General features: G+C 41.7%; 1 protein-coding gene across 2 annotated transcripts; it reads left to right on the forward strand.

Annotated features, from left to right (window-relative positions):
* The first annotated feature begins 4,397 nt into the window (after window positions 1–4,397).
* nap1l1 (nucleosome assembly protein 1-like 1) lies at window positions 4,398–25,220 on the forward strand. Of its 2 annotated transcripts, XM_039600710.1 has the most exons (16): window positions 4,398–4,532; window positions 8,596–8,634; window positions 9,694–9,782; window positions 12,170–12,272; window positions 14,221–14,362; window positions 15,656–15,736; window positions 16,103–16,231; window positions 16,399–16,470; window positions 16,546–16,685; window positions 17,251–17,396; window positions 17,499–17,518; window positions 18,011–18,133; window positions 18,268–18,300; window positions 18,387–18,437; window positions 20,366–20,404; window positions 23,354–25,220. In XM_039600710.1, exons 2-15 carry the CDS (start codon window positions 8,618–8,620, stop codon window positions 20,369–20,371), a joined length of 1,152 nt encoding a protein of 383 aa, XP_039456644.1. In that variant the 5' UTR covers window positions 4,398–4,532; window positions 8,596–8,617; the 3' UTR covers window positions 20,372–20,404; window positions 23,354–25,220. The 2 variants fall into 2 exon arrangements, with proteins under 2 accessions (XP_039456644.1, XP_031599650.1); XM_031743790.2 differs by lacking the exon at window positions 20,366–20,404.
* Window positions 25,221–25,476: the final 256 nt, after the last annotated feature.

The raw sequence follows: 25,476 nt of genomic DNA on the forward strand, positions 1-25,476 counted from the left end.
GACAACAAACTGGGGGGAAAGCAGTGGGCAGGGCAGAAAAATAGAAGGACACACAACTGGACAAAAACAGAGACACAGAGACAGGAAGGAAAAGCGCAGAAGATGCTTAATGTAAGTGACTTTTCAAAAGATGACAGGAAGTCACTGAAAAGAGAGAAAAAACAAAAAATACAAGCAAAGCACAAAAGTTGCAAGAAAAAAGTAACACTAGAAATAAAAATGAATTAATATAACAGAAACAGATATAAGTGTCCTTGGAGAAAAAAAATGGCTTTTGGTATGCTTTGACAATAAAAATACACGTGTTCCAAAGTGGGGTTTACCTGGCAGCTCTCAAGTGGAACTATAAAGTAAAAGCTGGAAAACAATTCCTCTCACTGTTTTTATCTGCTTTCTATTCCTGTGCTTCTGGCTGGCATGACTCAGAGAAATATTCACTTTTGAGTTTTGTGCCATCAGAGACACACGTGGGAAGGCTTTGTCTTGTGGGAAAGTGTGGAATGAGAGATCCGACCTCTGGGCTGGTGCCAGGTATTGCTCTGAGGAGGGTAGAAGCCAAGCAGTGTGCCTGGTGTTAGTAACACTGAGTCCGGTGCTGCCTGATGGATGAATCACAGTGAAATCCTTCCAGTCTTTGCTTCTGGCTTCATTCTGGGTCACAAGGAAGAGGTTTTCTATGAGGCTGTCTCTGTTTTGAGATATGTCATCACTCAAATGTGTGTAGACTATTTTTTTAACCAGCAGCATACACTTTCCCTTGAAAACCACCTGATAAATTTTCGCTTATATGGTGGGACATTGATAGACAGAATCACCACTGGACCTAACCCCACTAACTGCATGTCTTTAGACTGTGGGAGGAACCAGAGCACCCAAAGGGAGAACTCACACAGACAAAGGGAGAATATGCAAACTCCACACAGGAAGGCCCTGGCCAGATGGTGGTTTTGAACGGAGCACCTACTTGCTGCGAGGAAAGAGTGCTAACCACCACACCCCATTACCTATCTCAGATTTTAAGTCCTCAGTCTATAAAAAAACTTTTTTTGGGTGTGCTATTGTTCACTGTAACAGCGGTGTACACACAGTTCATTTTTAAGCAAACCACCATAAAGTGTGAGTACGTTGTTGGGTCACCATGTAAGTAAAGTAAACAGTAAGTAAAATTTTATTTGCATGACACCTTTCAAGATAAAAATCACAAAGTGCTTCACAGAAAAGCTAAAACATAGCTAGAACAGCTGAAACACACATTAGCATTGAAGTCTGAGAGTTTTTATGACTAAACCAGACACTGCCAATAAAAGGGCCCAAAGTGTGGTTTGTTGTACTGGCTGGGGACAGGGGCGGATCTAGAAGGGTGGCATGGGGTGGCAAGTGCCACCCTAAAATGATCCCTTGCCACCCCAAGTGCCACCCCAGTTTTGCATATGACAGTGTTGTTTATTAAAATAAGATAGCATTAACAGTTTGAGCGTAGTTACAGTCAACAGTGAATATAAATGCTAAAACTGAATATATTGCAGAGTGTTCCCCCCCTCCACCATTAACAAATTGTTCAGCCCATAGCAGGACCGGCTTTTTTCTTGTTTTCAGTAGCAAGCGATGCTTATGATTGTGCCAGAGCACATTTTGAACAACACCCAGGTAATTTCGGATTTTACACAGGTGTTTGGATGTTACACTCTGGAAATGGAAGGAAGGTGAGTGTTATTAACCCTCTGTGGTCCACGGACATGCTCCACCTCCAAATCACATGACTATTTTAAGCTGACATAGCAACAAGCTGCAGCCACGCTGAGTCTCTATTTCAGCCCACGCTGAAAGTTCGGACTTCAAAGTTTTTAAATTTTAATTACAGGCCAGTAAATCCAGAGTTATGATAATATATATAAGCCATGCTTTTTTCTAAATACTGTCGTCACGTTTCTGTGTGTGTGTGTTTCAAGCGTTTTCTAAGGACAGCGCGAAAACAGTAAAGAAGGGAAAAGAAGCCACCTCTTTCCTATCGGTGAAAAAATGCACCATGTCGACCAATTAAAAAAAAAGTCAACACGTAGGATTTGGTTGTTTAGGAAGAGGGAAAAGTTTTGGGAGTGACGGTAACGGCAGCGAGACAGAGCGAGCGAGTGAGAGAGAGAGAGAGTTTTTAGATGTGGGAGATTTGTGACGTTTAGTGTGTTGTGTTGTGTAGTTGTTCTGTTGTGTAGTCGTTTTGTTTTGTGTGTCAGTGAGGGCACTAATGAATGTCACAAAGGCACATTTGCAACGTAAACACTGTCACTAAGTAGAAAACCAGCGGAGTGATACACCTGCTGTTGTCAGGCCTGCAGGTTTATCCCTGTGCTGTTCTCCTCTGTCTTTTGGTGGAAAACCTTTTTTTTTTACTGGCACACATCATTTGTGGGGCATCTTATTGTGACACCTGATTGTTCTCTCGTTTTAGTTTTAGTAATATTTTTAAATGATTGTTGAAAATGAAAAAAAAAAACGGCAGGTGTATTGGCTGCATTTTTAGATAAATAGCTGTATATGTTTACAAAATGTACATTTTATATTTGCATTTCAACTGGCGTTTAGATCAACTGGCGTTGGTCGAATAGATGTGTGGCAGTCTTGCGTTTCAGGAGCAAATGTGTCATCTGTGACACTTGTGAGGTTATCTCAAACACACTCCGTCAGTCTTGATGCCGTTGAACAACAAAATGTTTAAAAATGTCGCGAGTTTATCTGGTGATATCCTCATGCGCGACGCGATCGCGAAAACAGCAAACAATTAACACCACGCCGGTGTTGTTCACAGGACAGGAAGAGTAAACGATCGGGAGAATCTTCTCGCACGTTTTATTTCTCCGGTTTCAGCGTTTTTGCTTCACAACTAAAGCATGCAGTTTAATTTGTGCACTAACATGGACTCGAGTCAAACAGCTCCACCACTGGTCAAGTGCCACATCCTACAGCCAGATCAACTTGTGACACACATCTGCAGCACGTTTGAATTCGTTTCATGCACAATACATTTGTACCTTTCAATTGTGTCTGTCTGCTCTAGTTGTGAAGCAAAAACGCTGAAACCGGAGAAATAAAAGGTGCGAGGGGGACGATAACGACGACAAGATTCTCCCGATCGTTTACTCTTGCTGCCCGGTGAACAGCACCGGCGTGGTGTTAATTGTTTGCTGTTTTCACAATCGCGTCACGCATGAGGATATCACCAGGTAAACTCGCGACATTTTTAAACATTTTGTTGTTCAACGGCATCAAGACTGACGGAGTGTGTTTGAGATAATCTCACAAGTGTCACAGATGACACATTTGGCGGGTTTTTTTGCTGGTTTGTCGGTAGCAGCTCCTGAAACGCAAGACTGCCACACATCTGTTTGACCAACGCCAGTTGATCTAAACGCCAGTTGATCTGGAACACCGGGTGTATTTCAGACCTCAGAGGGTTAATCCAACAAATCATGAAAAATTAGGTTTAAATTTTTGTTCATGACAGTGCAGATTTCTGACATTTTGTGTAATTTAAGCATCTAACAATGCGATTTGTTTTCTAACAAAAAACAGTGAAACTTAAGTTAGACCTGTGTTTGTAAATGAACCGCCCCATGTTGTGTAGCTTTCTGGATTTTATACTTATTGGGCTACATATTTATTTATTATACAGGCTACAGTACATAAGATCAAAACTCACATGTTTTATGTAACTAAAGTGTGTAATTATGTGGGATACAGATGATAATTAAGTTATAGACTATATTTATATGAAAAATGTATATACTTACTGCATTTGAATCATTTTAACCATATGTAACCACCTGCATATGTGTTTGGGGGGGGGGGGTAGTTTTGATTTTGCCACCCCATTTGATTTCTTTGCCACCCTCATGCCACCCTAAGAAAATTTCTCTAGATCCGCCCCTGGCTGGGGATGCTGGTGAAGACATGGTGATTTTGATGCTAATAACAGGGGGAGCACGAATCTTGCTGAGGCAACTGAGAATGAAGATTATGGCAAAAGGACGAGCGTCACAACGTCCATGATGAGTGTAATCAGTTCCCCAGGTAGTGATGATGAAGACGACTGATTGCTTGCACGATGAAGGCAATGGAGCTGGTACTGGTGCTGATGAGATTATTGTGATCATGACGATCGTGGTGTAAAATTAATCACTGGAAATGAAATGGTGAAGAACTTTAAGACGCTGATTAAGAGAGAATTGTGATAATAATGAATGAATGAGGTGATGAAGAGCAGCAACCAGATGATTAGAAGACTATAAGGAGGAGGACCGTAACGATGTTTCCTCATCCTCTGCTTCCCCCCCTAGGGGCAACCTCACCGCCGCCCCTCCCATGCTCAGCGTTGCCCCGGTGATTGCCGGTTTACGTGATGACGTCGGATGTATATGAGCGCAGGCGGCGGGATCTCTCTCCCTTTTACCGCCATCGGAGCGGAGTCTCTTTCTTCCTCGAGACCGCTTCACTGCGTAGCGCCGCTAACCAAACCAGCCTCCAGCTAGACAGCGAAGGTAAGAGACAGGAGTTGGAAATGGCTTCGGCGCTAACGCCCCAAACTTGGTCGTCGTCCCCGAAGTTGAATTTCAGTCCCACTGTATGAGCGAACGGCGGCAAGAGGGTGACAGCGCTGCTTTTGCTAATGCTAGTCAAGTCAGACAGTGGCAGCAGCCATTGAGACTGGCTCCACCATGATGTGTGTTAACGTTACACGCGATTTGGAAAAAACAATAAAACAGCGTTTATGTTCGTCCGCTTCCACCGGACTGTTTGGCCAGTCATTGCATTCGCAGAGAGGACAAAACGCTGGCCAAGTCCGGCACTAGTCGGCGTTTTTCGACATTTGTTGACACGTGTCTCCTATCTTGTAATTTTGGACTTGACCTTATTTTTATTTTTGTGGAGGATGGGTGGGTGGAGATGGAGGGGGACTGTTCACGAGACTGAGCTTTACTGATAACGGCACACGGCGTTTGGTTGAATTGGATAGTTGGTTGTATTGCATAAGGGGAAGCTGGTTAAAACGTGGTGCTGGAGCGTTGACACCACTTCCTAACTGGCCCATATTTTCTAGTTACGGCACCGTGTCTGTCGAAGCTGTTCCTCCCACTTGCTCTGCCCGAGTAGTGCGCATCGAGCTAGCAGCACGCAAGCTAGCTTTAACTAGCAGCGCGCACACAAGAGCTCTTTGATACTAGACTGAGGCAGGCCGGCTAAAGTTGGTCTGTACTCTAGCCGGGGTCCGGCTTGTTTTGTGTAGGTAAAATGAGTAAACGTTTCAACAGGTTGGCTGCCAAATGAAGCTGAAATGTGGTTTCAGCAGGCAGGCACCCACCCGGGGCTTTTTGTTAGTCATGAATGGGTCGACATGACTTAAGCATGCAACACGTGGTCGCTGGGCAGGGATAGAAGAAATGGCTATCTTGAGTAAGGGTCTGTCTTTGGGCCAGTTTCATGTTTTTCGGAGAATGTTGCAATTAGTCTTCTCCAGGGAAGACGTAGGTGGGTTTAAGTTGTCTTTTTTTTTTAATTTTTTTTTTTTTTTATGACAGTTACACTCCAAACAACCAAACAAGGTGGGAACAGCTTAAATCTGTTTTGTTGTTCAAATGAATCATATAGCTCTGGAAGCGCTGATGTTGTTATCACTTTTCACAATGAAAAAACAAGTTGTTGAGGTATTTTAGGGACTTAAAAACAATGAGGCATGCTGTTGATATTGACGCAGGTTGGCCTGGGCAATTTGATAGAAAATGCTCCAGGTTGGTATTGTCCTGCTTGCAGTGCATAATATACCCTTTTTTTTCGTGCATTATAAGCCAACTGCCCCAACTAAAAACACTGTCGTCTCATTCTGCACAGTGAATTTTTTTTTTTGTTGTCCTAAGAGCTTTCTCCAGTACTTATCAATAATTTGGAGTAATAGAGAACACAAGGTGGTAGGGATGGTGGGTGTCATCCAAGAGTAACATGAATCACATGTGCTTTTATTATTCCTAGACACTTTCAAATTTCTTCATTTGTCAGTATAAACTAAAAAGTGAAAGCCTGAAAACGTTTCTTGCCATTCCAAAAGTGGCAGACTGCAGGTTTCATTTGAGAAATGGGATGTGACTAAAGTCACAAACCAGCCAACAAGGCAGGCTTCTCCCTGAATCAGTTATCCTCCGCAAGAGGGAAGGAACACATTGATCTGTCATGTGACTTTTCTAAGCTAAAAGTGTCATATCAGCTCTGCAGCTGAATAATCTTGGCGTATCGGCTGAATATAGCCCACCTGAGATAAACAGTTATGATATGCTGCTTTGTTGAAATAATTTCCTTGCTCGGTTGAAAGACCTACATAGACTTTTGGTTTCGATTCTAATTTGACAAAAGTTAAGTGTAGCAAATTATAACCTCCTGGGCTTTAGTTCTTGTAGCCCTGCAGCTGCTAGTGTTACAGGCTAACAAGGGACAGATTTGCCCCTGGGATGACAGGTGAATGTAGTTAATGAGCTGATGAGTTGGGACAGCAGCAAGAACATGGCAGTCAGGAAAAGGATTAGGGACCTTTTACCATCATCGGCACTTTGCTAAAATGTCATTGTGTCATTCAGGTGTTGCTAGGTCAGTAATGATTCATATAAAATGTGTCTTGTAACTTTGTCATGATAAAGTAGTGTTAGTCAAAGTCCATTACGCTTTTAAAAATTGAATAATTGTTTTTTTTTTTCTTAATGTGAAAAAATGGGGGGGGGGGAATACTTTGGCTCATGTGTTCCTCCATGGCACTCAGCTGCCTCTTCAGTGAGTCTCGGGTCCATCCTTTATGGGTTTTAGCAGTTCTTTTCCTGCTCCATGTCACAATTGCATGCAAGTCGCATCCTAGAGCCAGTGGAGAACTGGTTCCTGTAGTGCTAAGCCAAACTGTACCAGGCTACAGGAGTAGAAAAGGGACTGCTGTCAAGCAGCTAAACTCCTAGCTGGTGGAATTGGAATATGTCTGTAGGGAGAGGCAACTGAATTGCATCAAGGACTCGCCACCCTAATCAGTCTCTCTCAGGGGAAGGTGGCCTTGGCTGAGTGGCAAGGGGGTGGGTGACTAACAGCCAGGGTTGATCCCATGTAGACTGGGATGGGACTCTTAAAATAAGCATGTGATGGATTTAGACAAATCCTGAGTGTTTAAAAAAAAAAAAAAAAAAAAAAAATTATTTGGAAAAAGAAGTTGAATCTTTTGAAAGCATGTGAAAAACAAAGTGTTAACTTAATTATTTGGGAATGGGTGTGTTTGTAGAGATTAGCAAAGTTTATTTGAATATTGATCATAGCAGGTAATGAGCAGCCACAGCGCTAAACAGACTGCTGTACTGATCGGCAAAGGACTAATGAGGGAAAAAATGCCATTCATATGCATTAAAGTCATTTTCAGTCTTTTGTTTTTAATCATTGTGAGAATGCCTCATAAGGTTCTGCTCTGCTTTGATCTTTCTTGAGATGCTGTCAGTGCTCTGTTGACTGCAGCCTAGGGTTCCTTTTATATGCATTTTTCATGCATTTCCTCTGGTGTGGTGGGTAGTGCTGTGTGTGCACTATTTTCAGGAGTAGCATTACTTATACAGCCAGTTTAGTTTCATTTGCATCAAAATGGTGAGGCTGCAGTTTTACATTTTTAAAATTATACAATAAAAACTATCATTTTTGTTTTGTGGTAATAAAAAGGGAAGCGGACTTGATATACAGTAACTCAAGTTTTTGTGGTTTATTATTAGAGTTCTCCAACAACATTGTGGGGCGCTTATTGCAGAAATTTGTTTCTATTTATTTGTTACTGTGGAGGTGCTCAGCAACATTCCAGTAGCTGTTTAACAGCACAATGAATGACTGTTAAATTTAAACACTCAGTATCTTTACATTAGCTTAGAAGTTGGTTGTAAATGGTGTTTAACAGAAATCTTAGTGTACTAATTAAAAACTTGAATGCACATTAATATCCTCAATGCCCCCACAGATACCTTTCCTTTCTGCAAGTTCTTAATATTAGTGGAAATGCCAGGCTTTTTTTAATTTTTAATTTTTTTTAAGTATATTACATAAAATTGCTCAAAGTGATGGTATTCACCCTGTAACTGCTTACTAGAAAAAGATGTGCAAAGGTAGAGATGAGGCTCAGGAGATGGATGAACTACTGATAAGACAGCCCTATTTTGGTTGTGGTCATTATCTCTGAACTTTCCACTGTGAGAACAGAAGTTGCATAACATAAAGCGCGCTATAGCTCAATCATGCGTAACCTCATGCATGTCTCTTTGGTGCCCTCTGGTACTTAAACAAATTGCACTACACCTTTGTGCGTATGAAATTTCTGCTTATTGTCATTAAATGAATTACTCTTGCAGCCAGTTTTTAAAATGAAACTAGTCCTTTTGAGCAGGTTGTGTTAATAAGTTGCCGTCTCCTAACCTGGTTAGGATAGATGCAGCTTTGCCTTTAGGCTGAACAAGTTTGCCAAAAGACTGTGTAGTGCACACCTCTGGTAAGAATAACATTTTATGCAGGATTTCTAAGCTAACTGGTTCTGCTCTTTCTTTCTAGCATCTCTTGAGACTCGGTTAAGATGGCAGACATTGACAAGTAAGTACATTATGTGGTGTTGGTAACTAAGATTAAACATTTGTCTTTTCTGTCAACTCAGTTTTTTTTTTTTTTCTTTTCTAAGTTGAAGGTGGCATTTTTTATGCTTAAGAGGTACACCTTGAATATACCAAAAGCAGAACCATGGAGAGGTCCACATTAGTTGCGGTAAAGCCCGACAGAGGGTTTGCTACAGGTGCTTCTGTTGGGACACCTGTCAAAGCATCCACACCCCAGCTTTTTATTCTAAAATTCCTGTGTTGTTGTTTCAAAAGAGGCAGTGATTTATTGTTGCACACTCTTTATGATATGAAATTGGACTTTTTAACATGAAGCCTACAGTAGTTGCACATGTTTTTGGAGCCAGCCTCATGTGGTTTTCAGATCAAGAAAGTGCCCCTCAGGTTAAATCTAAGGGTGCAGTGCAGTAGGATCTCCTCCAGACACCTCTCCAACAGCTAGGGCTACATTTTTTATTTTTTATTTTTTTGTTAAATGCGTGTGTTTTTACAGGCCACCTTTAAAACATGTATTGCTCTGTAACAATGGCCCAATGGGATGGAAGCTGTCTCTTTGACTCTTAAATTCCTCCACTCTTGGGCATTGATTATTCACAACAGTCTGCAGCCTGATGGAAGGATGAGACAAGCTGGTGAAGCTGTCTTATGTTCAGTATTGAACTCTGATAGTGTTGCATCTTGAAGTCGGGCATCATGTTTCACTGCTTTGAGCAGCATCATGGGTAAAGGCAGACTCCAGTTTTGATTACTGGTGAATTTTTAGAGCTGCACAGCATCACTGCTGGCCCTCACTCAGTATCAGGATGATCTTGGGCAAGGTGTGTCAGCATGGCAGTTGGCTCTTCTCAGCATAGAGCGCCAGTCATTGTAAGTCATGCTATTACTGCCACATGATGTGGCTGGCATAGTGGTCAGTGGTCAGCCTAAAGATGCCAGGAGTGTTTTGGTCAATCTTAAATGTTCCTTCAGAAGTACTTTGTTTCGTGTGTTTTGGCTAATATTTCCACCTTCTGTCCTTCCCCTCCGTCTCCTCGAGCAGCAAAGATCAGGCTGAGATGGACCCAGCAGATATGGAGGATGTTGAGGAAGTGGAAGAGGAGGAGACAGGAGAAGACGAAAACAGCAAAGGTAAGGCAGTCTGTGTATCAGTCAACTAAGCAGCAGTGTTTTGGTTTTGGCTGCGTCCTACTTGTATAGTGATGAGTTCGATTAATTTTTTATTTTTAATAGCGGTGTTCTCACGACAGAAACCGGGATGCTAACAGTATTTGTTAGTTACATTTGTTAACTCGTGTATAGTGCTAGTAGCAATCCTGTTAGATTTCCTGACAAGCTACACCAGGGGTGCCCAATCCCAGTCCTCGAGAGCTACTGTCCTGCAGCTTTTAGATGCATCCCTACTCCAACACAGCTGAATCAAATAGTTGGATTACCAATTCGGCATGCCATCAAGTCTGGCAAAGGCCTGATAACGAGCCATTCATTTGATTCAGGTGTGCTGGAACAAGGACGCATCTAAAAGCTGCAGGGCAGTAGCTCTCGAGGACTGGGATTGGGCACCCCTGAGCTACACAGTTCAGACATCTCATAGCCCATAATGTGCCTCAGCCTGTGGGTTGTTGTTGTTTTTTTTTTTTTTTTTTTTTTTTTTTTTTTTTTAAATCAAACTTGAGTTTTTTGCATGACATGATTCTAAATTCTGGTTGAGAGCTGGGAGCACTGATCTGTTTTATTTTGGGATCTCGATGCTGTTTATGCATGCTTTGATCCTCAATGGTTCCGACGACTCCTCACATATTGGCCTACTCCCGGCTTATTGTGGCTAGATATAGATTGTTGCTTGGGCCTATCTTTTTATAGCTAGTTTGAGCAGTCTTTTAAAAGCCAGACTTGAAAGAAGACTGATTCTGGCTGCCTACGACTGATCTGTCATGGCGGCAGCACTTTAAGGAAATCTGTACACGAGGCCTGGAAGCCGGGGGAGGATTATAAATGCATGAGTAATACATGGTTGCAGCCTGCTGGCGTTAACATGCAGTGTAGACCCTCATTAAGAAATCTTTTGAGATTTCACACATGAGGGCTGTTGTGGAACACCTGTAACTTGGGAATCGCAAGCTCTGAACATTTGAGATTTTTAACTGATGTTTTAGCTGAATGTAAATCTATTAATTATATGAAGCACCCCACGCCCCGCAGATACTTGTCTGCTTTATTGTAGTTTTATTGTCAGTAATGCTGTAGCACAGGTACTGTGGTGTCGTACACTTTACCTGTAGTGTGTGGATGCACTATAGAACAGTTCCTGTGGTTGGTAGATTTGGTAATGATTAAAAAGTTTTTATTGCTGGTTGTGTATTAGCGGCACCTTGGTTGAAATTCAGTTACTACTACAGTCGTTCCAGTAAGCTGAGCCCATAGACTTTGACTTGAGGTGTGTGTGTGTGTGTGTGTGTGTGTGTGTGTGTGTGTGTGTGTGTCAGTTTAACGTGGTCCATTATAGTTGCTGAACTTGCCCCTGCATTTACATAACTTGAAAAATGCGCGGCAACTGCTAGTTAACTTAATTCTGACAGTACTGCAAATGGGTTTTAACACAATTCAAATCCCCCTCAGTGTGTATAGCTTTAAAACCTTAAATTTAACAAATGAAGACTACAGGGGGATCAGTTTGTAAAGGTGTAGTGATGCTTCTCTAAATCAATCTAATGTGGTGGTTTACACACAGGTCAGTGGTTCAGTTTCAGCCAGAGACACAAATCCACTTTAAGGTTCCTTCAGGAAGGTTATCCAGTGTTAAACTATGCCAAATGAAAACATGTGGCGCTACCTGCTGTGCTGACCCCTTGTGACAAGGGAAGCAGCTAAAAGTAGTATTTATTTTGTCACTTCATAACAGCCCCCTTCTTGTGGTTTTTGGTCTACCACAGAATTCTACATTAAAGCATCTGCTTAAGGAGCTGATTTTGTCTAAATTCAGAGAAGCTTATTTATTTGACTCAGTGCAGCATCCCAGACAGCTCACTGATTTTTGGCTTGTAACACACTACAAGCAAAATGTCCAGGATGTGGCAGCAGAGAAAAGTGACTTCCAGTCTTTTTAATCTTCTCACCTGCCAGCAGCAATCTGACTGAGCTTTGATAGGTGTGAGCAATGTGTCGGACACTTGGGTTGTACCATCTGTCACCTGTCTGGCTGCACAAAGGAAGAGCACTCTTTGACTGCTGAGCATATATGTATATGCAGCATTCATAATGCACATAACCAGACATCAACCTCTGTTTCCACACTTCAAAGCATACAGCAAGCGAAGTACTTAAGAGCACTCCACCGAGCAGTGATGGAATGGTTACAAAAACAATTGTAAAATTGTTATTGTGCGTCTCCTGATTTGGGTTTCAATTATAAATCAGTATATTGAGCATAGTTTTAAATGAATCCCACTCAACATCAGTTCTGAGATGATGCTCAAGTTCTGCTCATAGATTTCTTTTCACTGTATGTTTCTCTTCAGCTCGTCAGCTGACTGTCCAGATGATGCAGAATCCACAGATCCTGGCTGCGCTGCAGGAGAGGCTGGATGGTTTGAATGGCTCACCATCAGGGTACATGGAGAGGTGAGGGATGGCTCATTTGTCTTGCCTGAGCAGCACACAGGCAGCTTTGAATTGAGAATAATGTAGAGACTTTGTATTTGTTTTTATGCAGGAGTTGTATTCACTAAATTTTGTTCAGTAGATCCCGCTTTTTTTCTTTAAGTCTGGCTGTTGGCAACTGTTGCTGTGGGCTATCAGTCAGTTACAGCAATCACTTCCTTGCAAATAGACAAGCAAAAACATCCACCTACAATCTACATGCTTTAGCATACTGATGAGTATCTGAAATGGTGACTATATCTTGTTGAGTAGAAATGCAAATCAGTTTGAAGTTGAGGTCAGCCACACCAGCGGCTAACGTCAACGGTACAGTCAAAACAAGTGAGTCAAGAGTTGATGAGCATCTACCAGTGTGACACTACATGGCCCAAGAAATACAACCGGGTGGTCTTCTTACATTGAAGTGGGAAGCCTCAGCCCCTGCCGAGGTCAGCTATTATCATCTCAGATGCAGTGAAGGAGGAACGCATGTTGACTTTCAAACATCACTTTGTAAGGACAGCTGGATTTGAATTGGGTATGCTGAGGCACATAAAGGTGAGATGTATGGTAATAGGAAACCCCATTTTAATGTTACAGACCACTTCCAGACTGTAGGCAGTGAAACATTAAACAGAAGTTCAAATAAGACAAAATTGTCTGTTCGTATTAAAATGCAAAATCCAAAGTCTAGCACTGTTCCTTCTCAGTGTAAGTGGCTGTGAGCACCTGGTGTGTCCTTCATAAAACAGCATACCAGAGAGCCTTTAAAATAAATGCATACAATGGTGTTGTGGAAAAAGGACAGTGGGGCACTGTGCATTTCAGGACATAGTACTGGCATCAGTTGTAAATGATGAGGGCTGCTTTAGTGGACGAATAGCTGTACAGTGACTTATTTTGTGTAGTCACTTGAGTTAACATGGATCAATTTGTTGCCCGAGTCCAGGAAATGTAATCACAGCTGACGTGAGTCATAGTTGAAATGAAAATAATCCAAGTGGAGGAGATAGTTTTAACAAAAACCACACTGAAGGGTGCTTCCTGAAACAGCCGACAGTTCAGTCAGTGGTTGGGGCTTCTGAGATGCTAGGTTGTGAGCGTCGCTGTGTGTCTTGGCTACAGGGCTGAGCCACCCACTGCTCCTCTCTTCAGCAAAACCATCAGCAAGCAGCTCTTTGATCAACATGTCAAGTGTTTGGCAGTCACCACCAAACTCACCGGTTACATCCCAGCACTTGGGACTCGCATTCCCCTGCCAGGCTAGTGCAGGCGTCTCTAATTTACCATACTGCAGAGAAACCTGACTCGGTGCAGTCTCTCTGCACTTCTGAGCCTGGTTGACTATTCTGCAAGATCATTCAACAGATTCTAAAGATATAATTGGGATGTTAAAGTTGCAGGGTGTCCAAATGGGACAGCAGAGATGTGCACTGCAGAAATATGGGGTCTGATCGGAAAGAACAAGCAGAAAGAGTAGATTTGCATTACAGGATGGAGAATTTATTCCACCATCAGATAAATGCACTAAATTGAAAGCTAGCTGAATGGAATCGGTAGCATCCTACAAAATAGGTCTGTGATGAGTTGGAAATGAGAAGCACGGATGTGATGAAATGGGTTTCATGTTCATAGTTTTACTGTGTTTAAAAATGTGTTCTTGGAAGGGCCATCCTGACTCACTATGATCCTCTGGAGAGAGTACTTCTGCGCACTTTTTTGCCATTCTCTAAAGCTCTCTCAGATTAACTTCTAAAGAGGGGTCCACTATTTGCCTCAATCACTTTTTTCCCCCTGTGAATTTTTTGTAAGGGCTAGAAAACGAATGACAAGCAAGTGGGTATCCATACTTTTTTTACTTGGAGTTTAAATATTACTTTTAAATAACCAGGATTGTCCTCATGTCTTCTGCTCATGTGTCCTCCCTCAGTTTACCAAAGGTCGTAAAGAGACGTGTCAATGCTCTGAAGAACCTGCAGGTCAAATGCGCCCACATTGAAGCGAAGTTCTACGAGGAAGTACATGAGCTGGAAAGAAAGTATGCTGCCCTCTACCAGCCCCTCTTCGACAAAGTATGTTTTTGGTTTTGTGTATATTATGTAAAGAAGTCATGGTTAGTCACCACAAAGTAAAACTTTCTGCGTATTATGTGTTCCAGCGTGATACAGCCACTCTTTAGAGTCACTCCCAGTAAGACCAAAAGCCTAATTTTGTATGGTTCTTCCCTTTACAGCGACTTATGACATAAATGAAAATTTAAAAACTGTCTTTTGAAAATGTTTTTATTTTTATTTTTTGGAGGAACTGTTGAATCACAAATTCTACTCTTCAGAAGAAAGTTGCACCTAGCTTTGGGATGTCGGCACTCATTATGCATCCACTTGTTATGGATAAAGTTAAATTCATGTCGTCTTTATTCAGTCCAGATATTTAAGGGGGAAAAAAAGCCCTCATAGGCCTGCAGCTCTTGGGTTACATAGTCATTTACCTAAATATTGATTAAATATAAGAATCTGCTGAGTGCTTGATGAGGGCCAAAGCACTCGATTTGAACAAGGAGAGACTTACAGCTCTCACGTTGTAACTGTACATGAGTAGGTTTAAATATGCATTGATACTGATGTGTTTGATGCTTTCTCCTTGAGCATCATTTGCCTCAAGTGCACACTTTCTTGGATCTGTGAAGCTACATCAGGATTTAGAAGCAGCTCGGGGAATTTAGAGCTTGCATAGAAAACGTATGGCTCTGGTCTGCTGTTTGAACACACTCCATGTGTGTAAGTGTATCTATAGTAACCATAGCTTTTTCATCATTCTTCCATCTGTGGTGGAGCCAAGAAAGCAGCTTTTCTCAGATATGCTGCAAACCTTTGATAATCTGGGGCCAGAATTTTTCTGGGAAATGAAATGACTTAAAAATAGTTACTCTTAAATGTTAACTGACAGTCAAGTAAATGCTTTAAGCTGACTTGTGTTGAAAGGTTTGCTTTGTGTTGCATCAGAAGGTGATGAAAGAAGAGGTTGTAAAAAGCCCCTTTATGGATTTGGATCACACTGTTGTACTGCTTGTAACATAAATGCATGATCCTTCACCTTTGCTGTGAGGACTGCGTTCAAGCTGCTATTCTGGGTGTTTCTGATGTCACTAACGCAGTGTTGAAGGCACATTTTCCTGTAAATAAACACTGTTTGAAATGACTACTTTGCCATTAGAATCCAGAGATCGCTTGTTCTCATACAACTCACAGAATGCAGGATTTGTGTATTTCGTAAGAACTGATTTGCTGTGGTATAACTTGCAGTATAAAATAAATGCATGTGTAAATTTGTAATTCAGACGGTACTCTTCTCTCGCTTCCTCACAGAGAAGTGACATAGTGAAAGCAGCTTATGAACCCACAGATGAGGAATGTGAATGGAAAGCGGATGAAGAGGAAGAGCTGACAGTAAGTAAGCAGGGAAAGATGACAAATACACCTGCATGGTTACTGTATGGCTTTCTGCATTTTTCTGCTTTCACATTTCATACGTGGACCCATTTGTCTTCCCAAAGTGACTGCCCAGCATCCAACAGTCACTGATTTCAGACATCTGCTTTGCAAAGAGTGGATTAAATCTGTACTATGGTGCTGCATGTGAAGCTAGGTTTTTTTTTTTTTGCTGTTGTTGTTTTGTTTTTTTAAACACCCCCTTTGGTCATTATTGTTCAGTGCTGTGTGGTTATATATGTGGACAGGGTGTAAAATATTTTTTGGTTTATTTATTCACCAAACGCACATGCAAATATTTAGAAGAAAACCTCTTTTAACCAGGATGAGATGAAGGAGAAGGCCAAGTTGGAGGAAGAGAAGAAGGATGAGGAAAAAGAAGACCCCAAAGGCATTCCTGAATTCTGGTTAACAGTTTTCAAAAATGTGGACCTGCTCAGTGACATGCTGCAGGTAGGTTTACACACACAGAAAATGGGTCACAGACAGCGACTACTTCTCTAATTCAATAATCAGGGTTTGCTTCCACCTCCTGGCCAATAGCTGTATGGGCTGGCTGGTGTGGTTTTTAACAGCTTTTCTGTGTTCGCTTCTAAACCACCATTCTTCCCTCCCCTCAGGAACATGATGAACCCATCCTTAAGCATTTACAAGACATTAAAGTTAAATTCTCAGATCCAGGACAGCCAATGGTAAGTGTGCCTCTCATACTTTAAATGCCTAAAACCAGTCTGACTGTTTGCTCATCAGCCTCTTGTGTTCACCAGAGCTTCACATTAGAGTTCCACTTCGAGCCAAACGACTTCTTCACAAACACAATGTTGACAAAAACCTACAAGATGAGGTCAGAGCCTGATGAGAACGACCCCTTCTCCTTCGATGGGCCAGAGATTATGAGCTGCACAGGGTGAGTATCTGCGATCCTTTTTTTCCCCCTTTTTTTTTTCTCTCTCCAGTTTTTTTTGTTTTCTAAACAACCTTTGATGCACATAATAAAATGCTGGCAAAGAGCTTATAATTTCTTCAGTTTTACACCTCATCTGTCAAAAGCTGATGGGGTGGTGCTGTTGAGTGGGCAACGTGGCAGCTTGTGAAATCGAACAAGCTGACATAGGACTTTGAAAGTCATACCATAGGTGCATCTACTAAATATCTGAGACGAGTTTGAACTCTGTGACCTCGAGGTCACAATTTATAAATCAAATGTATACCAAACTCATATTAACTAGGAGGTTGCGGGTCAGCACTGGTGGCCACCAGTATTTTTGCTTCATGCTTCTACCTGTACCCCACCCCCACCCCCCTTTCATGAATACAATATCCCTCCCGTATTTCTGTTCTCCAACCAAAGAGGCAGAGGATAATCAAAAGTCCTTGCTGGATAACTCCTCCATCCCAGACGTTTTTTAGATTTGACATTTCCAATGCTGCCTCCTGACCTTGTTTCCATTGCTCCTTGTTTTTGACAACAGCTGCACGATTGACTGGACAAAGGGCAAGAACGTCACATTGAAAACAATCAAAAAGAAACAAAAGCACAAGGGCCGTGGCACGGTCAGGACGGTCACCAAAACGGTCCCCAACGACTCCTTTTTCAACTTCTTCACCCCACCAGAGGGTAAGAATGACATGGCAGAAAAGTTGACCGTTGCTATACAGAGTTTGCGCCAGTCTGAGTTTTGTTTGCATTGTTTAATTTTGATCTGTACTTTCTTTGCAGTCCCAGAAAATGGCGAGTTGGTAAGTTGGTGCTTTTACACACTGACTGTTTCACCTGGGATGTCTTGTGATATTAACTTGAGCTTCTTTATACAAGACGTACACTTCCAACCTCAAACATTATGTAGTGACTTAAAAACATGATGTGGTGACCCAGATAATTAACTACAGTCAAGGTCAAGGTTGTCAGAGTGGCTGACTGTGAATCTAAATATTGAGTAATACTACAAGCAAAGCCACTAGAGTTTGGCAATAAAAATTGTTTTCTCAACATTTGATTTTGACCAAATTAAAATTTTATCACAAACTAACTCCAGCTGCATCTTGGCACATCTTAAAGGCAAACCTCAGTGACTGACAGGCCAGAGGATTTGTACTCAGTCTTGTACCCGTTCTTCCCTCCAAGGAGGAAACACAGTTCAGATGCCATTTGTAAAGAAATGCTGAATCAGGGGCAGCTCTGTTTGCTTTCTCACTTTGTTCAGGAAATGCATGAATAAACTCTGATTTCAGGATGAGGATTCGGAAGCCATTCTGGCTGCTGACTTTGAAATTGGCCACTTCATCCGTGAACGTATCGTACCTCGAGCGGTGCTCTATTTCACAGGAGAGGCCATAGAGGATGATGACGATGATGTGAGTGTGGGCATTTGATATCTTGGGTGGGGTTACAAAGTGATTGAGTTGTAAGTTGGGAATTAATTCAACTTAAGATTTTTTTTTTTTTTTAGGCATGAACCTGGCTCTTAACAAATGTTTTTCTTTTACAGTATGATGAAGAGGGAGAGGAGGCAGATGATGAGGTAAAACCACCAAAAAACTACCACATGACACTAGAGCTTACATTTTGGAAGTTGTAGACTGAAGTTGCCCTGTGCTGTGTGTTCAGGAAGGTGAAGAGGAGGCTGACGAGGAGAACGACCCCGACTATGATCCCAAGGTGAGAGAACACGTCCCTCTAAAGATCTCTGGTGCTGTGAGAAAAGACCTTACTCAGCAGTTCTCAACTTTGTTGGCTCAGGATTTTCTTACTTAAGGCGATGGATAGCTTCATGAGTCACTGCGTTCAGAATCTTTCTGCATAATTTTCTGTCACCTGAGGATCCTGAGCTGCAGGTGGAGAACAGCTGATTTCAACATACAGAATACATACTGTCAACAAATGCATCTCATTTTACACCAGCTTTAATTTGCTTCAGCTTCTGTTCTGTTGTGACCTTGATTTTTGTCCTCTGTTTAAGACAGAAAATGCATCCAGTTGATATTTTCTCTTTTTAGCGCTCCATTTATAGTTTGACTTTTACAAGGTGTTGAAATTTGAATGCTGCATGTTGTTGTTAAAGCTAAAGTAACACAGATACAGTATGCCTGAAACAAAAGGACACTAGGAAAAAAATCCTTCAAGTTTGTACAGTTTGTGTTGGAACGACTAAGCTTTTGAAAATCCTTTTTTTGACACTTATTTTGAAACATTACCTAAATGAATTTCAGTTTTGGTGATGGAGGCATAAAAATGTCATAGAACTGCCAGACAGACTTTTTTTTTAATTTTATTTTTTATAAACTTTACCCTTCAGATTATAACTCTGCTACAGTCTTTGCTGTTGCATTTACGGCTTCATTAGGCCAGAAATAACAAAGTTTAGTTGTCCAGAATTTTAGCCAATAGTTAAAGTATAAAATGTTTGGCTTCCTGCCATTTTTCTGCCACATTTGGACAAGGTTTTACCTCATTTTATGGTAACTGCCCAGAAATGTATCAAAATCTATCTGCCGGTAAGCAGTTTACTTCATCGCCTATTGAACAAATTCATCTGGAAACCACGTCAATCTTAGTCTAAACCTTAGGCTGGATATAAAACATGGATTTAAGTCACAAATGACTTCAATATTAAAGTCATAAATCAAGGCAAAAGTAGGTGCTTTTTCTCTCATCCCATAGACACAATCAGACATTCCTCCTCACCCGAGCTGCCGCTGCTGCCTACGTCCCTAGGATTCCAAATTTACTGTAACCTGAACACACAGCTGTGTTTATTGTGACAGTCCAAGTTATTACTACTATGTATCTTTACTACATTATGGTTACTCAGCACTGGGCTGAGCCAGACCACTTTGTAAAGTATTGTGACTGAGAGCCAGGGGTCCTTCATCACCTGTCAGTAAACACTGACTACATTAGAAATGAACTTGAAAATGCATGGAATGTAAAGACAACATTATACAGTATTTATCAGTTTAACATTGCTTGAACACCCGTCATGGTCAGCAGCTTTTAATGGGCCAGAAATTCTGTACCCATCTTTAACCATTTGAATAGAAGTGGGCATGCACACGCCAAATGAAGTGCAAATCTTATGAGATTTGGCCTAGTCCCACTGAGACAAAAAATAACAGGTTGTCTCCTGCGGGGCTCTTTGTTCACTGAGATTCTCTGCATCACTGCGTTCTTGAAGGTAATGCAGCTGAAAAAAGCTGTGAGTAAACAAAAGCACTGCAAACGGCAGCAAGGTGCATGAAAGTCTCTAATCAATGGACTCGGTGTCCTTTTGTAGGTAGTCATATTTGTAAGGTAGGGTTTTTGAGGGGTTACCTGCATGACCTTGCGTGTTGACTCATTTGGCCTGAGAATAGTAACTTTGGTGTAATTCAAACTGAAGAAGCTGTTGAGTTTGACACCACAGCATGTAAACAAGCATGAGCTCTGCTGCTTTGCTCAACTAAAACATCTGACATTCTGTATTCTGCTAGTTTGGCTTTTTTTTTTTTTTTTTTTTTTTTTTTTTTTTCTCCTATTCATTAATGTGTCTTCATCACCTGTCACTTTGGCATATTTTGTCAGCTACTCTTTAAATTTTTCCTCACTAGGTTTAAGTGGTGACTGTAGAAAAAAATAACCCTATCCTGGTAGGTACAGCTCATGAATTGTCAGCTTTTCCACCATCACATCCACCCCCCCACCCCACCCCCCACCTCTTGATTTTGGGTTATGGCTTTTCCATCTTTGTCTCTCTCCACCCTCCCTTGGCTGCTGTGTTAACACTATCCTGACTTACTAACTCACTGGTTTGGCTTTTTTTTTTTCTTCTTCTTTCATGAAGTTTAACCCATATAAGAGCTCTGCATTTGCACCTGTATCATTTCTGTATGTTGAAGCGAGCCCAACCTTCTTTGTTTTGTCCCCACCATGTTGAACTCTTCCCATGCACAAACACAGGCTAGTTCATCAGGGTGATGATTTGTTTGGCAAAAATGTCCTTTTTGTTTATCTGTGTGTGAATTCCCATTTAAATGTCATTGGTCTGTTCGTCCATGAACGTCCTTTGTTTTCGTTCATCTGAATGCTCTAATTCAGGGCTGCTGTAATGTCTTAATGTCTGGTTAAATGGCTCTCAAATGTCTCAAGAGCCTGTTACAATTCATTAGAACCTGGAGTTCTGGTAGTATATGGAGAAAGAAGCTCAGATGCTGCAGCAGAGGTATTGGTTACAGACAGGGCATTCGTTTTTTGAATGCATACTTTGAAATGCTCATTAAAAGCCACATGTGTTGAACGGTGGCAGCAACGACCTCACTCTGTAGTAATGTGTGTGGCATCAGGCCATGAAGAGCAGCCTTGAACAGCTGCAGTGTGCCATCATCACCTCTGCAAGTGTGTAATGTCTACTCCAAGGACGTCCCACCCTGAGTGTGCCGGGGGCTTAATTATCGTCTGTGTGCTTTTTAAACCTTAATTTGCCCCAGTGTTTCGTTTGTGTTTGGCAGCTAATTGATTTGATCCCAAGTCCCTGAGTTTATGTTTAAAGTGTTGACATTTGTTATTTTGAAAGAGCTAATGGAAAATGGGCTCTTATGGCAGATGTAGGTCTCTCCAAAGTATGTACTGTTAATATGGAGTTCCATTATTCAACTTAGGGGAAAAAACAAAAAACAAAACAGCCATTGTTAATTTAATTAACCAGTGGAGATTATGAAGTTAAATTTTCAAAGTCACTGAATCTTTGGCAGTTAGCTGGTTTGATGTTGGTATATCAGCCTCTAATCAGCAAGTTACACAGAAATGTCTTTGTTCACTAAAAGGAAAAAACAAACATTCTCATTATTTTTCTCCAGAGGAGTCATTATGGGACTATCTCACACTGTGACGGAGGCCTCGAAACTCCAGTATTTGTCTGCATTTGTTGAAGATTACTGGGCTGAATTTCTGTCCTCACCATAAGTTAAACTGAGGACAGCAGATTGTTCTGTTGACACACCCCATCAAGAAGATCCATCAGCTCTTCGTAAAATGAGATCCATCATGTCTGTAATGTTTCAGAGACCTCTGCAAGTTGGGCAGGCACCAAATAAATTTCGGCGTTCTCAAACGGCAACATATAAGTCTCAGAAAAATGAGAAAACTGTTTATCTAATGAGAAATTACTTTTACCTTTACCTGTCATTTCTGGTTGCTCAGAATGTATCAAGTTAGATGAGTAGAAATGTGTTTACTGGATGAATGTGCTGATAAATGGAACAGAATAATCCTTTAATCCTTTGGCACAGCTGATAGTAAGAGAATGAAAGTGTATTCTATGATGTTGGAAACCCTTCTAAGATTTTAGGCTCACACTGATTTCTCAAGTGCTTAGTAACCTGTGAGTGTTGAAAGATGAAGGTTGATGTCTGAGGGTACGTGCTTTAAGAGTTGCATAAGATTGACATGCCTAATGTAGATGCCAAATAATGTGCGTTAAAGCAGGAACTGTAATATTGCTGAAACTAGCATGTTAGGCTGGCATGTTGGGGATGCTGGCAGCTGATCGTGTTTGTGCAGTAGAAACTGGTAGGTGGGGATGTGGTTCTTACTGAAACATAAGCGCACAGCCACCTGAAGTTTCTCACTCACGACTGTTTTCGACTGTAGTAAATTAAAAATGACAGGAACTCCTAGCTGTGTAAAAGAAATGCTTGCAATATTTACAGCTCACTCAGGGCACTATAAAACTCCAAGCCATACACATCTCGCTTTATTTTATCCATTTAGGTACTTTATCTCCCTCACACCTGTGGTCAGCTTAGAATCCTCCATTCACTTGCATGCCTTGGGCTGTCATTGGCTGCGTAGATATGGTGCCTTTTTTTTTTTTTTTTTTTTTTTGATACCATAGATGGTTCACAATAAGATCTAATGTTAGACTTCCGCCGTGAGAGTCAAAGACTGCAATGAAAATGGCTGGAAATTCACAGAAGGAATTGACTGTGGGGGGGCGGGGGGGAGTAGTAGTAGTGAGTGTAGACTTCAAAGTAAATCAGTAAGCATTTCATCATGAGTGATCTTACTCTTACACTCCAAAAGAAAAACGTTAAATGGCTATCTAAGGTTTGTCATTATTTGGCCTCATGCTGATACAAAAGGACATATGGGGAAAGATTTATATGAAGCACTTAAAGGTCACAAGTTGCATATGATCATTAGGAAAAAAAATGTTAGCTTAGCAGAGCCAGCCTACTGCTAAGCTAACCTGCTGTTGGAGCTTCCCACGGGAGTGCACTCGATCCTCTGAAAGTCATGGCACTTAGACTTTAAAATGGTCTCACCAGCACCCTAAAGAATCCCTGGCCTGATGTTTATTTACATCAATACTGTTTAATACTTGAAAAAGTATTTTCATACTGCTGTCTGTCTAATGTGAATGTGTCAGTCATCACATCCTTCTCATTTCTGTTGCATTTAAAAATAGCTGAGGTGAGAAGTTATTTTGAGTTTGTAGCTGCTTGAGTGTGGTGGAGTGGCTTGACTGTGTGTGCATGTCATTTGAATGAGTCTGTATGGAGCGGCCTTCATCTTAACACCCACCATCCTGTTTCTTGCAGAAGGATGCAGCCCCCCCAGCTGAGTGCAAGCAGCAGTGAAGCCTGACCCGGCTGCCTCGAGGATCAACTGCACTGTAACAGCTTCTCAAAAGAAGAAATATATAAACAAAAAATAAAAAAAAAATAGTTACTTACCGCCTTATAATGTTTTGTATTTTTCTTGGTAGAGAACTTGGAGAAAAAAAGGTTTCAAGATTTTTGTTACAAAAACTCATGGTAATATACTGGGAGCAGTGTGGCTCGATATACATAGTATTTTACTAGACCTGTTTCCTCCTCTTCCTTCTCTGTACAATAGTTAGACTGCAGGAAGATAACCTCCCTCAAAAAGCATGAACTTGTTTCTTCACTGCTAAACTAGTTTGGGTTCTTGTGAAGTCTTTTGTTGTATTTGCTCTTAGACAACAGCTGTGGTTTAGACTGGCATTGCGGCGACACCAATCTATATATCCACTCCTCCCAGCTAAATTCCAGGTTGTCCCGGTGATTTATTTTAGCTTTTGTTTTCTAAACTCTTAGCGGGGACTTGAGCACTTAAAAGAGAACACACAAAGCACTGTAGCATTTCCAGACAGGACGGATGTGTTACCTGCACCTGAGTGTCCATTCCAGTTTATTCTGTGGGATCCACAGTTGCCACCCCTTCACCCGACTTCCCCCCCCACAATTTCTTTGGGAATTCCTGTGCCACCTGTGCTCAACTGCTTTCTGTTTAAACATTCCAGTAAACAGACTGGCTGGCCCCATTAGTGAACCTCTCTTAAAGAGTCTGCCATTCTTCCACCGGACGGACTGTTAAAAATTATATAAAAACTGACGTTTGCAGTGACTCCTTTGCTCCTATGGCTCTGAACAGCCAACTCTCTCGAACATTCCTTATCTTAAGAAATCTCTGGAACTGGTGAGACAGTTTGTTAGGATGGCCTAGTTTGGGGACACATAGCCCCGATAACCTCACGCTTCAGGCTCCTCGAAGGCTCGCAGTAGTGTGGCTATCGTCTTTTTCTATAGCACTTTGTTACTTGTGTGTGGTGTACCAGTGGTGTCCTGTCATCAGTTAACTGTCCAAGTATTCAATGTGAGCAGCCCTTTGACTCCTCCCACCCCACACCTGAGGGGATGCGGGAGGGGGTGCTGCTGTAACCCCGCTCTGTGGAGTTCAAGTTGTGCTATTTGGTTTAAAGTGCATTACCGTTGTTGTCGGGGAAGGCACACTAGTCCCGTTCAGGGAAGCTTTATAGGAACAGTGTTGGGCAGATGTAGCACAGTGGATGACGAGGGGAGGGGGTGGAGTGTCAAGATCGGGCTCACACCTCACTTTTTTTCCTCTTCGGTTTGTTTACCCCCTCATGTAACCAATTCATGTCTCATGTGAACCTGATCCCAGTAGCTGAGGTCATGGTTCATTTTTATCACTGTGAAAGAAATGGGGAAGCGTGATAAGGCCATTGTGTTGGCTCATGACCCACCACCCTGCCCACCCAAACCTGCTTCCTTTGTTACACAGAATGCCTTGGAAAAGGTTGTCGGAGCAATACTTAAAGCCAGGAGAGGAACCGAAATGAAACCGTAGCCTTGCTCCCTCCCAGTCCTTTAGCGTCCCCCCCCATTTCTCTCCTCTCCGCTCGGTTGTGAGAACAGCCACGTGTTGGTTCTCACTGGGGCATCATGTCCACTGTGGAGATCCAGGGTACTTGGCATTCTGCAGGGAGTATCCAGATCATGTTCATTGGAAATGGACCTGACTGGATTTCTGTGGGGGCGTCCTTCTGAGCAGCTGTTGTCAAGGCAAAATGCTATGCTACAAAATACTAATGTACTCAATAACTGTACGTGTATGTTCATGAATAAATTGGTTAAACATGTATATAATGGCTGACTCTTTTCCTCTCCCCTCCCCATCAAGTTTTTGTCTGTAGAATATTTAAATCTGTCATTCACATCAACATATTGCTTTGCTTGAGTATTACCCGGAAACTACAGCATGGTTATTAGATTGCCATCAAAGTAAATTTGCATGCCCTGGCACTTCTTGTAGTCGTGCATCATAAAATATCACAAATGGTCCTGACAAAGTAATGTGTTTAAAATAAGAGTTTCAATTTAAACAGTTTTATGCCAGT

The sequence above is a fragment of the Oreochromis aureus genome, linkage group 17 (assembly GCF_013358895.1).
Source record: "Oreochromis aureus strain Israel breed Guangdong linkage group 17, ZZ_aureus, whole genome shotgun sequence".
Taxonomy (NCBI): Eukaryota; Metazoa; Chordata; class Actinopteri; order Cichliformes; family Cichlidae; genus Oreochromis; species Oreochromis aureus.